Source organism: Aspergillus costaricaensis, assembly GCF_003184835.1.
Source record: "Aspergillus costaricaensis CBS 115574 unplaced genomic scaffold BO79scaffold_49, whole genome shotgun sequence".
NCBI classification, from domain to species: domain Eukaryota; kingdom Fungi; phylum Ascomycota; class Eurotiomycetes; order Eurotiales; family Aspergillaceae; genus Aspergillus; species Aspergillus costaricensis.
Genome location: NW_020291849.1, coordinates 137,637 through 149,433, shown reverse-complemented (window position 1 = coordinate 149,433; position 11,797 = coordinate 137,637). Strand labels below are relative to the sequence as shown.

Genomic DNA, 11,797 nt, shown 5'->3' with positions numbered 1-11,797 from the left:
TACCACGCGCGGTGACCAGGTTGCGATAATCTTCACTCAGTGAGACAAGGCCCTTAGGGATAGTATCGATCGAAGCCCGGCGATTCACGTTGAATGATATATGACGATACTATCATGGTAGTGCACATATACCATGGCCTTGTTTACGAAAGAGCGTCATAGTAATGGGGTAGGTGATATAGACAGAATGGTTATTTGCTATCCTTCTGGAGACTCTCGACAATCCTGCTCATGGCCTAAAACCGCGCTCCTACCTATGCTTGTCACATTCCACTAAATATGGTAGGGATCGTAGTTGATAAGAAGTAGTCGTGACGTACTAGCTAGTTAGATGAACTGGGAACGCTTGGCGGCAAACAGTGCAAACATCGTTGATCTCGCGGGCTTCTAGCTTTCTCCGGAGTATGGAGCAGTCTCAAGTTTTCGGATTGTAATCAAGGAAGACCCCCATCTAACATTTTCACGCAACAAGGCCCCGTACGATCCAAACGGGTATAAACAGTGGCTAGAACCAATTAGGGGGTTGTGCTATACAGACAATCAACAATGCCTTCCGCAGGCCCGAAGAACCTGTCCCTTCGGGGGCTCTACAATTTTCAATGCCCGCGGCCTCAGGTACGGCCTCATCTGGCACAGAGGACAATATGAATAACATTCCGTCTGACAAGGCAATAACATTAGGTACAGGCGTATAATCAGTCACTTTTAACATCGATTCATGCCTCGAAGCCCTCGGTATCTCACCGCTGCACTAGCCATCAGCAACAACCGCTGGCCTCATGCTTCGCTCTTCCTTCGCAAAGTCGGCGAAATTCTTCCCAGTTAGCTCGCGCGATCGGGCCGCGCCCTGGTACTGCAGCAGAGACCTACGTCGCCTACGGAATGACACAAAAGCTATTCGAGGCCTGCTCCAGACAAGCAGACTACAAGATACCTCAGTTGTCTCAGAAAGGAGCTCAGGTTCCCAAGACAAGTGCCGGGGAAGACTTGGGAGTAGGTGAAGGATGGTGGTATGAAGGTAAGTTTACTTAGGTGTCTTCATCTTCATGGATGGTATGGCGTGGTACCATGGGGTGCGTGGCTAACGAATATCATCGAACAGAATTGGGTCTCGTTCCTACTTTCTCAACATGGTCGCAGGTTACATTCCTGCACATGTACTTATTGACGGTCCGGTTGCGCGCTTTGCCGTCGCACGATAGCCTTCAAACCTACTCACGTCATTTGATCGACCACTTCTCACATAGTGCCGAGCATCGCATGGATGTGCTTCACGGGTTGACGAGCCGCGGTATACGCAATAAGTTCCTCAAGGATCTTTTTATCCAATGGCGCGGTGTTTTGGCAGCCTACGATGAAGGCCTAATTAAGGGAGATGCAGTGCTGGGAGCTGCCGTTTGGAGAAACCTCTGGAAGGCGAGCCATACTGCACCAGACGGTAAGGACTTGGATTGGTCGAAGATAGCTCAGGTCGTTGCGTATATGCGGCGAGTACTTTCCGAACTCAATCAGGTGCACGAAGCGGACTTGGTCTTCCAACTGGACCGGCAAAGGAACGGGAAGCCGGGTATTTTCTCTCATTCCGAAGTCGATCAGAAGATGGTCGATAGCAAGCGGTGACATTGTAAGCTAGAAACTACCCGTCGGCGCTCTTTTGTTCGCCTTTTGTACGTATAACTATCATGTCTATTGATTATAATGTAACATATTGGGCTTGAACTTGCATAATTCCATGTATTGTGGAGAAGTAATTGTTTATTTGCTATCACTATCGTGGCTAATAAGCGCAGTTGACATTGCCGGAAGATTATTTCAGGTATGAGTTCAACTTCATTTTTTTGGTCCATTATGTGAATCAGTCAGGGGGCGATGGGTTCGTTTATATCGCTAGACGTCCCTCTTTCCAAAGAGATCCTTCTCGACCATTGCTCGGCATATAGGGTGGTAGAAGTCCTTGTGCTTCTCGAAAGTTGCGACTGCAACCTCACGATTGACTCTCTGCAAACTCCGGAACCTGGTTTCTCTGTCAGCGCCATAGATTGTCTTTTCGGTGCAAGGTAGCTTACAATGGTCTCACAAACTTCATTCTTCCAATTCTGCCTAGTAGTTCGGTCGCAGGGTCGACAACACTCTCATCGCCAGCTTTCAGGCCCACCTGGAAATACAGATTGGCGACTTCTATGTTCTCACTTTTGGAAAGTCCATAAACTTCGCCCATGAGCTTCGACAGCTCAGGAGTAAGCGGCTGCTCAAGGAGAAGCATTTGTTCCAAAAAGACGACGATCTGGTTTGCACTCAAGTTCTCGATATCGCTGGGCTGCGGCTTGAAGGAGGTCTCCGGAAGGGACTTCCACTTCTGGGCAAGTTCGTAAACAACATCAACAAGTGATGTATCGAACTGAGGCTTTGGAGGTAGCCCAGGGGCATAGAACCAGGTATCCCAGTCGAGATCATTCAGTAGTTTAGACGCTTCTGCGTCAGCGTCAAAGAAATCCAAGAGAGTCGATTTGAACTCGTAGGAGTCTAGTGACTTCCCCTTGAACACCGTAAAGTACTAAAAGATCAAATTTAAGTCAGTAGGTTCGGTTTGCTTATGAGCCCTAGGTAACGCACGTGAGGGATGAAGCGGTCGAATTTCTGCTTTCCTACAAGTGTTTCCAGGTGGAAAAGGAAGTTAAATCCTTTCTCGTAGGGGATGCTGGAGAAAGCATCATCGGGGTCCTTGCCCTTGAGGTCCGTGATCAATTTAGTGAACTCGTGGTCATGCCCAAAATGCTCCACGGAGTCAGCGAGTGCTTTCCAACCTATAATGGCGGAGAAGTGTCGATATGCCTCCCCATGTCTAGTTTCGATTAGTAACTGGTTACAGCAGCAAGACATGATGCTAAACTCACACGGCAGCTAGAATCTAAAGCGTTGTCAGCAAAAAGAAAGGATTAGCTGCCTCAGCCGGCGGGAAGGGGCAGGGAAAAACAAGCTTACCCGCCTCTCTAAATAGGTAGTCCAGCCTTCGTTCAGCCAGAAATGTTCCCAGGATGCATTGGTCACGAGGTTGCCGCTCCAGCTGTGCGCGAGTTCGTGGGCAATGACATCGATATTTTCCCGGTCCTAACCCGTCTCATTTAGCATCAGACAGCATTTCATTGCACAAGACAGCTCCTATACGTACCTTAGAAATAATACTGGGAGTGGCGAACGTGAAGATGGGATTTTCCATTCCTCCGTAAGGGAAGCTTGGTGGGAGAATCAGGACATTATACTCGCCCCAGGCGTAAGGGTATACGATTTTCTGTCTTGGTCAGAGATGTCCATTGCACCAGGCGGCTCACAAACCTCGATTGCACCGATAAACTTCTCTGTATCTGCTTCGAGCTCCCACTGGCATTCCTGGACCTTGTCGGGGCTGGTGGCCACAACACTGCGGGGTCCAATTGGAGCTTCTGAAATGTCACTGTCATTCGTGAGCCAACGTGGTGGTGATGGGAATTTGTAGATAGACGACAAGCTTACCCGCTGGCTAGAGCGAAGAGGTAGCTCGGGATTGGGACACGTTGATGGAACTGGTACAAAGATCTGCCCTCAGATTTCGAGACCCCCAGGCCATCCCGAACAGGCAAGCCACTAGCAATCACAGGAAGGGGGGACGAGATGTTGAAGTCGATGGTACTCTTAACATCCGGCGTATCCTGGCAGGGAAATATGGATCGTGCATGGATCGCCTGGCACTGGGAAACTAGATTGGACTCTTTGTAAGCAGCTCTAATGAGTCTATAACAATCACGCCTGGTCTGAGAATTCTCACAGATATTGGGCGGGAGAAAGGCTGAACTGGCTTACACATGTATGGATGCTTCTTGTTGGATGTTTGAGCCGGGGTCAGCCACTGGAGTGCGGTACACTTTTCAGTAGTCTGAACGGAGATCTAATGGTCTGCAGTGTTAGGCCAGGTAACAGCGAGGAAGGTATCTGGTATTCAGAATTTGAGATGTACCTCAACGTCAATGGTTTCGTCCAAGTTCACTCCCTGATCGAGCTTGATCTTCAAGGCAGAGCCGTAAGGTTCCAACGGAGGGAGAAGCTCCCAGTCAGAAGGCTTGCCATCAATTTTGACGTCTCCGATTGTGACATGGTTAGAATCCAAGATAATCTCCTTCGAATCACCGTTGGTAGTTGACTTGAGCTTGTGGATGACATTTCCCACGAGCTTTTTCTGATCAAAAAGGATGTCGAAGTTGGCAGTGATGTGGGTGCATATCCAGTTGTTATAGTTGCTCAGGGTATTAGGATCCCTGGGGGGGTTGATGCTAGTCGCCATACTACGTCTGTGAATCTGGGGCAGTCGGAAAGACCACCGGACTTGAGTCGAGAAGTTGACGTTGGCCTTCAGACCGGTAAAGCTGGGAACTCGTGGGGAGCTAATCCGCCAGAACAAAGTGAAAGGAACAGTAGGTTGCATGTGCCCCTCTTATATTACCGGCCGCACGACTGGATGGGAAAAGAGAACGTAAAATTCTTCGCTATCCTCCTACCGTTCTTTTATTATTATTATTGTAATTATTTCGGGTGGGATTTTTAGCTTAGCTACTTAAGAGGGACTACTAGGGGGGGAAACCATCCTATCAACCCGATTTCTGCGGGCGGAAGACTCGGGTCCCTTCCCAAGTTGGGCCTCTTTCTTAATTTCTGTTACATTCACGTTCCAAGACATTATTCCTGCCCCGCACTTGATGATGATGATACTACTATGTATTACCTCCTCCGCCTTCCTTTGCTGTTTATACCCTTTTGTACCCAGTGTATAACTGGACTTACTCTTGGTGTTAAAATCGTGTTTACCTATACAAGTCTCTCTCTCTCTCTCTCTCTCTCTCTCTCTCTCTCTATATATTTTATATCTATAATCACATCGCATCAATAATATGTTGAGAATGATAGACTTTTCTGTCAATTAAGAGACATCCTCGAGGACTAAGACTTCACGCCATCTTCCAAAGAATAACAGAGTCGTCATTTTGGCAACAGAAGGGGCTACTAGTACCACTAACCATTGCGAGGTAGTAACTACCGTTTAACCGGTACGTATTACTAGTACGATGTGCTACTAACAATCCCTATGTGGCAATAAGTTGTACGGAGTAGAGTTGTAAAGCGTGGAACTCAGTCGCTGCTAAATGCCTGATTTTGCCTACCATGCAGGTACGGAGTCCGCACGGAGTCCATACTATGGAGATTGGAGAAGACCTTCCCAAGTGGAACCCAAATCCACCAAATCGATTCAATTGCACGGTAAGCCATGTACTAGGGACCATTGAGCCGTGGCCTACCCTATCTACTATCTACAGCACAAAAGGTAGTCTTTTTTTCTTTGCATATTTTTTTACGTACTAGCAAATGGATGTCTCAGACTGAACAAATTGGGAAATGACTACTATGTTGTTTTCGTCTACTGTAGAGGAACCTACTACTTACTTATCATGTTTATCAAAAGTCCCTTTCAGGCCTAGCTTAGATTGCTAACCGTACCTTACCACATCCGTACTACTAGTACCAAAGTAGTAGGTGACCTAGGTACTGACGGATAAGATTGACACTGTTGTGGTTCTTGTCATAGTCCTGACCCCAGAGCTACAACCGCTCGTTCACTTCTACTATCCGTCTTGTTGAGGCATTTGGGTCTCTGCTGCTCAGCCGCAGATTACTTGTCCTTTCAAATACCTACCCTTTCCTTCTTTGTCTAGCCGCAGTAGCTGGAACTTCATATCCCAACGCGCATCTAAGTTCCTACGAGATATGGACGCGCCGCAGGTTCAAGTGGGCGCGCCGGAGACCTCTTCGAACGTCGGAAAAGAAAGCGAAAGCACGTACCCTACACAGAAAACTGGCGACCGTGATGTGGATGTAACTGCGCCTTCGAGTGGTGTGAACGAAGGCCAGGCAGACTCCACTGAAGACATCGATCTGCCAGACGCGGGCGCAGCTGAGCCAGAAACGGCACCAGCACCCCCCAAGAAAAACCCTGGCTTCCAATTCCTTGAGTAAGGGCCCGTATCCTTTCTTCAATGCAATTATTTGATATCCGCGCCTGCATGTTCTGTCTCTCTACATGATCTTTTAAACTTACAGTATTCCAGCTTTCTGAAGTCACCTATCGTGGAACTGGTCGTCGGAACTGGAGAGAGCAAAACTAGCTTGTCGGCACATCAAAGTTTGCTTTTGGAGTCGCCTATTCTTGCAGAGAAGGTCACTGCCTTGGGTGAATCGAGCGCTGTAAGTAATTGATGCTATTTACTCTTCTGCATAGCCACGCTCTGATATCCGATAGCGTCGCATTGAGCTTCCCGAGGAGAATGTGGAAGCCTTTGGTTATTTCCTCCAATTTCAGTATACCCGCGATTATTCGGCCTCCCAGCTCGAAACACCTACCGAACAAGAAGCAGTCTCCGGCGAAATAGACGATAGTGGCGAACAATTGTTGAAGCATGCGCGAGTATACACCTTGGCCGACAAGTTGGGGATCCCTGCGCTCAAAACACTAGCACACTCAAAGATTCACCGTATCAACAGCACCTCGCATGGAGAAATCGCATATGCTCGCTATGTCTACATGAACACTCCGGTCGACGATGTTACTATTCGAAAACCAGTGGCCACCTTCTGGGCCCTGAGGAGCCACATTCTCCGCCACGAGGCTGAAGAGGAATTCCGAAAGCTGTGTATTGAGGTTCCCCAATTCAGCTTCGATGTTCTTAGTCTTGTCCTCGATCAGAAGGAGAAGCGTGCCCAGGACAAGGCTGAGTCTGAGTCGGCCGTGAAAGGAAGCGGACGGAAACGACTTCGGAGTGGGCTATAGTAAACGAAAATTTTAGAGATTTGATTGAATTCTACACCGGATAAGGGGGGATAAGAATGACGCAACCCTCTGCACGGCTCCAAGCAGAAAGCCAAAGCGGTACATCGTCATTTTGTATAACATGAGAACTCGCCTAATTACCCGCGATCTGTCGCCAACGAGCTCCTAGCATTGCCTCACAGGCAACCTTCAGCTATATTGCACTTTATCGCAGGGCTCGGTGCGACTACCGTACTTCTACCAATCTCGAGTATCTTTGCCTCTGGTGCCCATCCAGATGCCAGCTCTATGCAGCTGTCCAGAGGCATATTTCCAGAATTTTTCCGAGTCGTGATTTGCTACCATCGCAGTCACTATCATTCCTGGCCTTCTGCTGGTTACCTATCAACATATGATGTATATTTACTAAAATTAGTACGTAGCGAAAGTCAAACTTTACAGGACTCTCTAAACTGTGTGCTTTATCCCATGGACTATGAGGAAGCAAGATAGCCATAACCTTGAATACATCAAATAACCCCTAATTGGCTAGAACCTCCACTTCTTCTATAGCCTTTGGCGCTGTGGTCAGGTTCTCGTAACCCTGCTGAGTAACGTGGACATTATCTTCAATGCGTACTCCTCCAACGTTCCAATACTTCTCAAGGACGTTTGTATCGATGTATTTGCTGGTCTCGGGGGAGGTAAGGTACGGATCAATGATGAACCGGCAAAAGTAGATCTAGAGGGATATTTAGCAAGTAAAAGATCGAAAAGGGCGAGGAAATCTTACACCTGGTTCAACTGTGATAACTGATCCCGCGGGTAAACGGCCCCTCACGCGTAGATACTTGAACATGGCGTCTTTATCTGCATAGTTCGGGTTACCACCGGTATCGTGGGTGTCCATGCCCAGGTAGTGGCCTAGGCCATGGGGGAAGAAGGCGACGCTAATCCTCTTCTCGAACAATTCGTCTTCAGAGCCACGTAGGATCCCCAATTTTAGCAAACCCTTGATTGCGATGCGATGAGCATGCGCATGGACATCTTCCCACTGCACATTTTCTCTCAACATTGCAATGGCCTCCAACTGCATCTGTAGCACAATTTTGTATATTTCCTGTGTTTCCGAGGTAAATTTTCCACCCAGAGGGAAAACACGCGTAATATCAGCACAATATGTTCGGTACTCCGCCCCAGCATCGATAAGAACGCTAGATTTCCTCTGCTTGGTGGCTGGATCATCCAAGTTGTCGTCATTTCTTCCATAGTGAAGAGTGGCTCCGTTCTGGCCGCAGGCAACGATGGGATGGTAAGCTTGATCACGGGCACCATTGGCAATACAGGTTGCGATGAAAGCCGCCTCGATCTCGCGCTCATTGGTGGCGGTCTTGGATGCTTCAATGGCAGCAATATGCGCCTTTGCGGAGATGTCATTGGCCTTTCTCAAGAGCGCGATCTCATACTCATCTTTGACCACACGCGTGCTGTCGATGGCTCCCTTCAATACCGAGGTATTGGTTTCGTGAAAGCCGTCGAATTTGATTCCTTCTGTAATCTGGCCCTCGATGACAAAGGCAACAGAGTTACCATTTCCATCTGAGGCGATCGAGGCCAACGTGGCATTGACATCGGTAGTGTATAGCACTTGGTCAACGTCGTAGAGTCTCAGTGCCTCTGCAACAGACATGGGAAGACCTGACCAGATCACATCCTCCGGGTCAATTGGTGGGATGAACAGGGTCAATTTATCAGAGTCAATGTTGTAGATCAGAGACGAATCTGGGAGCGGGCAGCCCGACAAATAAAAAAAGGATCGGCGTTGTCTGGGCCATGAAGCTTGATTAGCTTTGCAAATTTTAAGCGATCAAGCGGCAACAGGAGAGCATCGGAACAGAGTTAATATAAGCTGCCATACCTGAAGTGCATCGCCTCATCATTATCCTCGATAAGTCGAGTCTTCTGTGCTTCAAGGTAAATAATCCCATGCCGGGCAGAGCCGCCCACTTGAAGACGCTCGGCAACCCGGCGGGCATGGGCTTTGGCAGGGTATCGTCCTGCCAGAATGGAATTCAAGGTAGTCATGACTGGGATTTCCAAGTGGATGTTCAAATCAAATGACTGTTAGGAGGAAAACCATGGGCGTCGAAGAATTTGAATTCGGCGGGGTCAATTTGCGGGGTTTAATTTGGCGGACTCTGTTGCCGGTTATCATCGCAATAGCGCGGCTATCTCGTTCCTTACTCAGACAAATCTGACCATTCGCTTAGATAACTAGTTGATCCCATAACTAATCGAAACTAATCTCGTGAGCAACAATTATAGAGGTGTCCGCTATCTGAAGACTTCACTGCCTTGGCTGTCAGGTGCCACGTCTTCGAATTCTAACTCCCATTTATCAACATCCGCAAACTTCTTTGCTTGCAACCTCAATTCATCGCTAAGGAAATGGCTGCCCAGGGTAGACTCTGCAGTGGACTCGGACTCGGACTCCTCTGAGTCCGGCGGGGACGATAAAGGGGATGACAAAGGTGATGTATCGACCGGCTCGTTCTCTTTATTAGGTCCCATAGTTCTGTATGTCATTCTTTTATCTCCTGGTTTTTTGGCCGTGGCATTCGGCTGAGCAGCAGGGTGCTGGCCGCCTATTATTTGGCCTTGGACACTATCTGCCATTGGTTGCGCCCCCTGTACAGTCCTGGTACTTTTTGCAGATTTCTGTTCCACCAGGCGCTTTCTTGGTGCCCGGGATGATTGTTTGGGCGGTAGGTAGTACAATTCGTCATCGTCGTCATCCTGCTCAGTGGCGGATTGGTCGCCATCAATTGGATCTTCTCGGAACTCAGAACCATCCATACCAAAGCGTTTACGTTGTGAGCGGTTTCTCCGAGGCAAAAGCCTGTCTTGAAGGGCTGACGTTGGTAAGACCAGCTTATTAGTGGTTGCCGGCTCAGCTGGCTTGTCTATATGCTTCTGCTGGGCTGATCCACGTGGTGACTCCGTATGTGTCGGGCTGAGTGGCGGGCTGCTGCTCATGGGAGGGGCCAGCGTTTGGCTGAGTGCACCAGGCGAATCCGGAGTTTGAGTATGACCAACTGACACACCAATCCCGCTTTGTCGCCGTTGTGATGTAGGCGATATAGCAGGAGAATTCTCGGTAACTTCCGAGTCCGATTGAGAAGCATGTGGTGTTTCGCCAGACAGTTTACGCTTGCGCGACCCGTCACTGGACGGAGTTGGATGCCTAGGCGATGGTGACGCAGTTTGTCGGATTGGGAGGGGCCTACTCCTTGAGAGATTCAAAGGGGTGGACTCATCTTCCGGACTCAAACTACCGAGGAAAACATCATCATCATCATCAAGGTCAGAGGAACCGTCCTCTGCTTGCATCATCTGCATGATGCTTGGCTGCCGGGGCCTCCTTCTAAAGTTACTTAATATCGAGCTTTCAAATGCGGGAGTTCCTGGAACTTTAGAGCCTGTATCGCCCTTTCTCCCGACAACAGAGAGGGTTGATGAGTACCCTCGAGCTCTCGTAGCCGGGCGACTGCCTGTGGTCTCAAGGTCCCCAATGGGCGAGGACTCGATCGCATGTTCTTGTGCTCTCGTTAAAGGCGTCTGGTTCCTCAATTGCCGCCTGATTTCCGAGGCTTGGCCGCTTTGTCCCACCTCAGGAAAATCTGTGACGATCTGGTTTGCATTTTCTGTGAACTTGGTATTTGCTTCTGAGGATATGCCATGCCGTCCGGGGCCCTGTTGACTATCATTCTCGGCGGCTGGCGGAGCCTTAGATGTCAAGCGATTGCGTTTTGTGGGCGGCCTCGGCATTCTGCGATTTGTGTCTAGAACTGTAGAGACTTGTGAGTGGTAAGGTCGAAGTGGAGGGAAAGGCGGGCCTGTATTCGGTGCTGTGCCCTGCTCAACCACACGAAGGACCTGTGTATGGAACGGGACTTTGTGTAGGCAGATAACGCCTACAGAGTGTCTTCTGTGGCTTCGAACCGGGTATATTCTGGGATAATACGGTGTGTACAGGCGATACGTATGCGACAAGTTCGAGAATGGCCCTGTGTTGTATTTGACGAACAGGGGAGGTTGTTTAATAGATTGCAAACAGTCGCAATCACCATGGAGGTTTTTGCGCGTCCCGTTGTTTTGGCGGGAAACCAGGCGCGCCGCGCGTGTGCTACTACGTACGTGCGTTGGGTGGATCCATACGTACCTACTTCTTTTGGCATGATTTAACCACTAACCTCTAATACAATCAAGCTTCCCCAATTTCTGTGATTTCTAATATTGTGAGGTATCACTTCACTCTTCGCATTCACAGGTCCAGTACAGCAAGGGCAGGGGTTTAGTTACCAAATAACTATACTCATATGGCTTTCAGACTCAATCGTTACCTACTTACAACGTAATTGACTCTGATGGTTGGTTAGTCGAATAATTATTGTACTTTGTACAACCTTCTGACTGATGGTAATTCCAATCTCGGCTTTCGAGATGTCCTTTCCATCACATTGTGGAGTACATGAAAGTACATAATACTATGAAATAGTCTACTGAAGTATCTAATTATTACTATGCACGTCATCCCGATCCCATTTGTAGGGAGGGGGCCATGGAAACCCAACGTCGATAAGTGAGCTCAGGAGCTATGACAGCATGCTAGAGTTAATCCCCACATTTAGACAGTAATACTTTTTTAGGATGATGTTGTTTCACCGTGGCTAGCATTTACTGATAAATTTTTGAAATTGTTAACTAGTACTTTGGACCGATCAATAGCGAATTGTTTGCCGTGGCCATGGACTTACGTCATGGTCCCTGTCTGGATCGACATCCACAACTACGTAAAAGCTCATCGTGAGATATCATGATTATTACAGGTTTAATCAAGATAGCCCACTGCTATCGACGTCATCTCACGCACTACGCAGGCGAGGTTGAGAAATACTTAAACGGTCA

General features: G+C 48.4%; 5 protein-coding genes across 5 annotated transcripts; 2 read left to right on the top strand and 3 right to left on the bottom strand.

Moving 5' to 3' along the window:
• The first annotated feature begins 538 nt into the window (after positions 1-538).
• On the top strand, positions 539-1,668 carry BO79DRAFT_290938 (uncharacterized protein). Its single transcript, XM_025688945.1, has 3 exons — positions 539-615; positions 682-1,018; positions 1,103-1,668. Exons 1-3 carry the CDS (start codon positions 547-549, stop codon positions 1,618-1,620), a joined length of 924 nt encoding a protein of 307 aa, XP_025534621.1. The 5' UTR covers positions 539-546; the 3' UTR covers positions 1,621-1,668.
• A 78-nt stretch (positions 1,669-1,746) lies between these two features.
• On the bottom strand, positions 1,747-4,526 carry BO79DRAFT_203982 (bifunctional aminopeptidase/epoxide hydrolase). Its single transcript, XM_025681757.1, has 10 exons — positions 3,992-4,526; positions 3,838-3,922; positions 3,511-3,733; positions 3,334-3,451; positions 3,170-3,289; positions 2,983-3,108; positions 2,895-2,908; positions 2,614-2,842; positions 2,067-2,554; positions 1,747-2,014 (listed from the first exon to the last, which is right to left on the bottom strand). Exons 1-10 carry the CDS (start codon positions 4,454-4,456, stop codon positions 1,888-1,890), a joined length of 1,995 nt encoding a protein of 664 aa, XP_025534620.1. The 5' UTR covers positions 4,457-4,526; the 3' UTR covers positions 1,747-1,887.
• A 1,101-nt stretch (positions 4,527-5,627) lies between these two features.
• Positions 5,628-6,912, top strand: BO79DRAFT_182255 (uncharacterized protein). Its single transcript, XM_025680211.1, has 3 exons — positions 5,628-6,035; positions 6,132-6,267; positions 6,323-6,912. Exons 1-3 carry the CDS (start codon positions 5,791-5,793, stop codon positions 6,848-6,850), a joined length of 909 nt encoding a protein of 302 aa, XP_025534619.1. The 5' UTR covers positions 5,628-5,790; the 3' UTR covers positions 6,851-6,912.
• A 342-nt stretch (positions 6,913-7,254) lies between these two features.
• Positions 7,255-8,970, bottom strand: BO79DRAFT_182251 (aminopeptidase P family protein). The gene is made up of 3 exons (XM_025680210.1): positions 8,748-8,970; positions 7,623-8,655; positions 7,255-7,571 (listed from the first exon to the last, which is right to left on the bottom strand). Exons 1-3 carry the CDS (start codon positions 8,912-8,914, stop codon positions 7,371-7,373), a joined length of 1,401 nt encoding a protein of 466 aa, XP_025534618.1. The 5' UTR covers positions 8,915-8,970; the 3' UTR covers positions 7,255-7,370.
• A 188-nt stretch (positions 8,971-9,158) lies between these two features.
• Positions 9,159-11,694, bottom strand: BO79DRAFT_248565 (uncharacterized protein; the record flags this gene model as incomplete). The annotated part of the gene is made up of 6 exons (XM_025685718.1): positions 9,159-10,803; positions 11,027-11,051; positions 11,083-11,119; positions 11,241-11,253; positions 11,286-11,376; positions 11,647-11,694. 6 exons carry the CDS (start codon positions 11,692-11,694, stop codon positions 9,164-9,166), a joined length of 1,854 nt encoding a protein of 617 aa, XP_025534617.1. The 3' UTR covers positions 9,159-9,163.
• Positions 11,695-11,797: the final 103 nt, after the last annotated feature.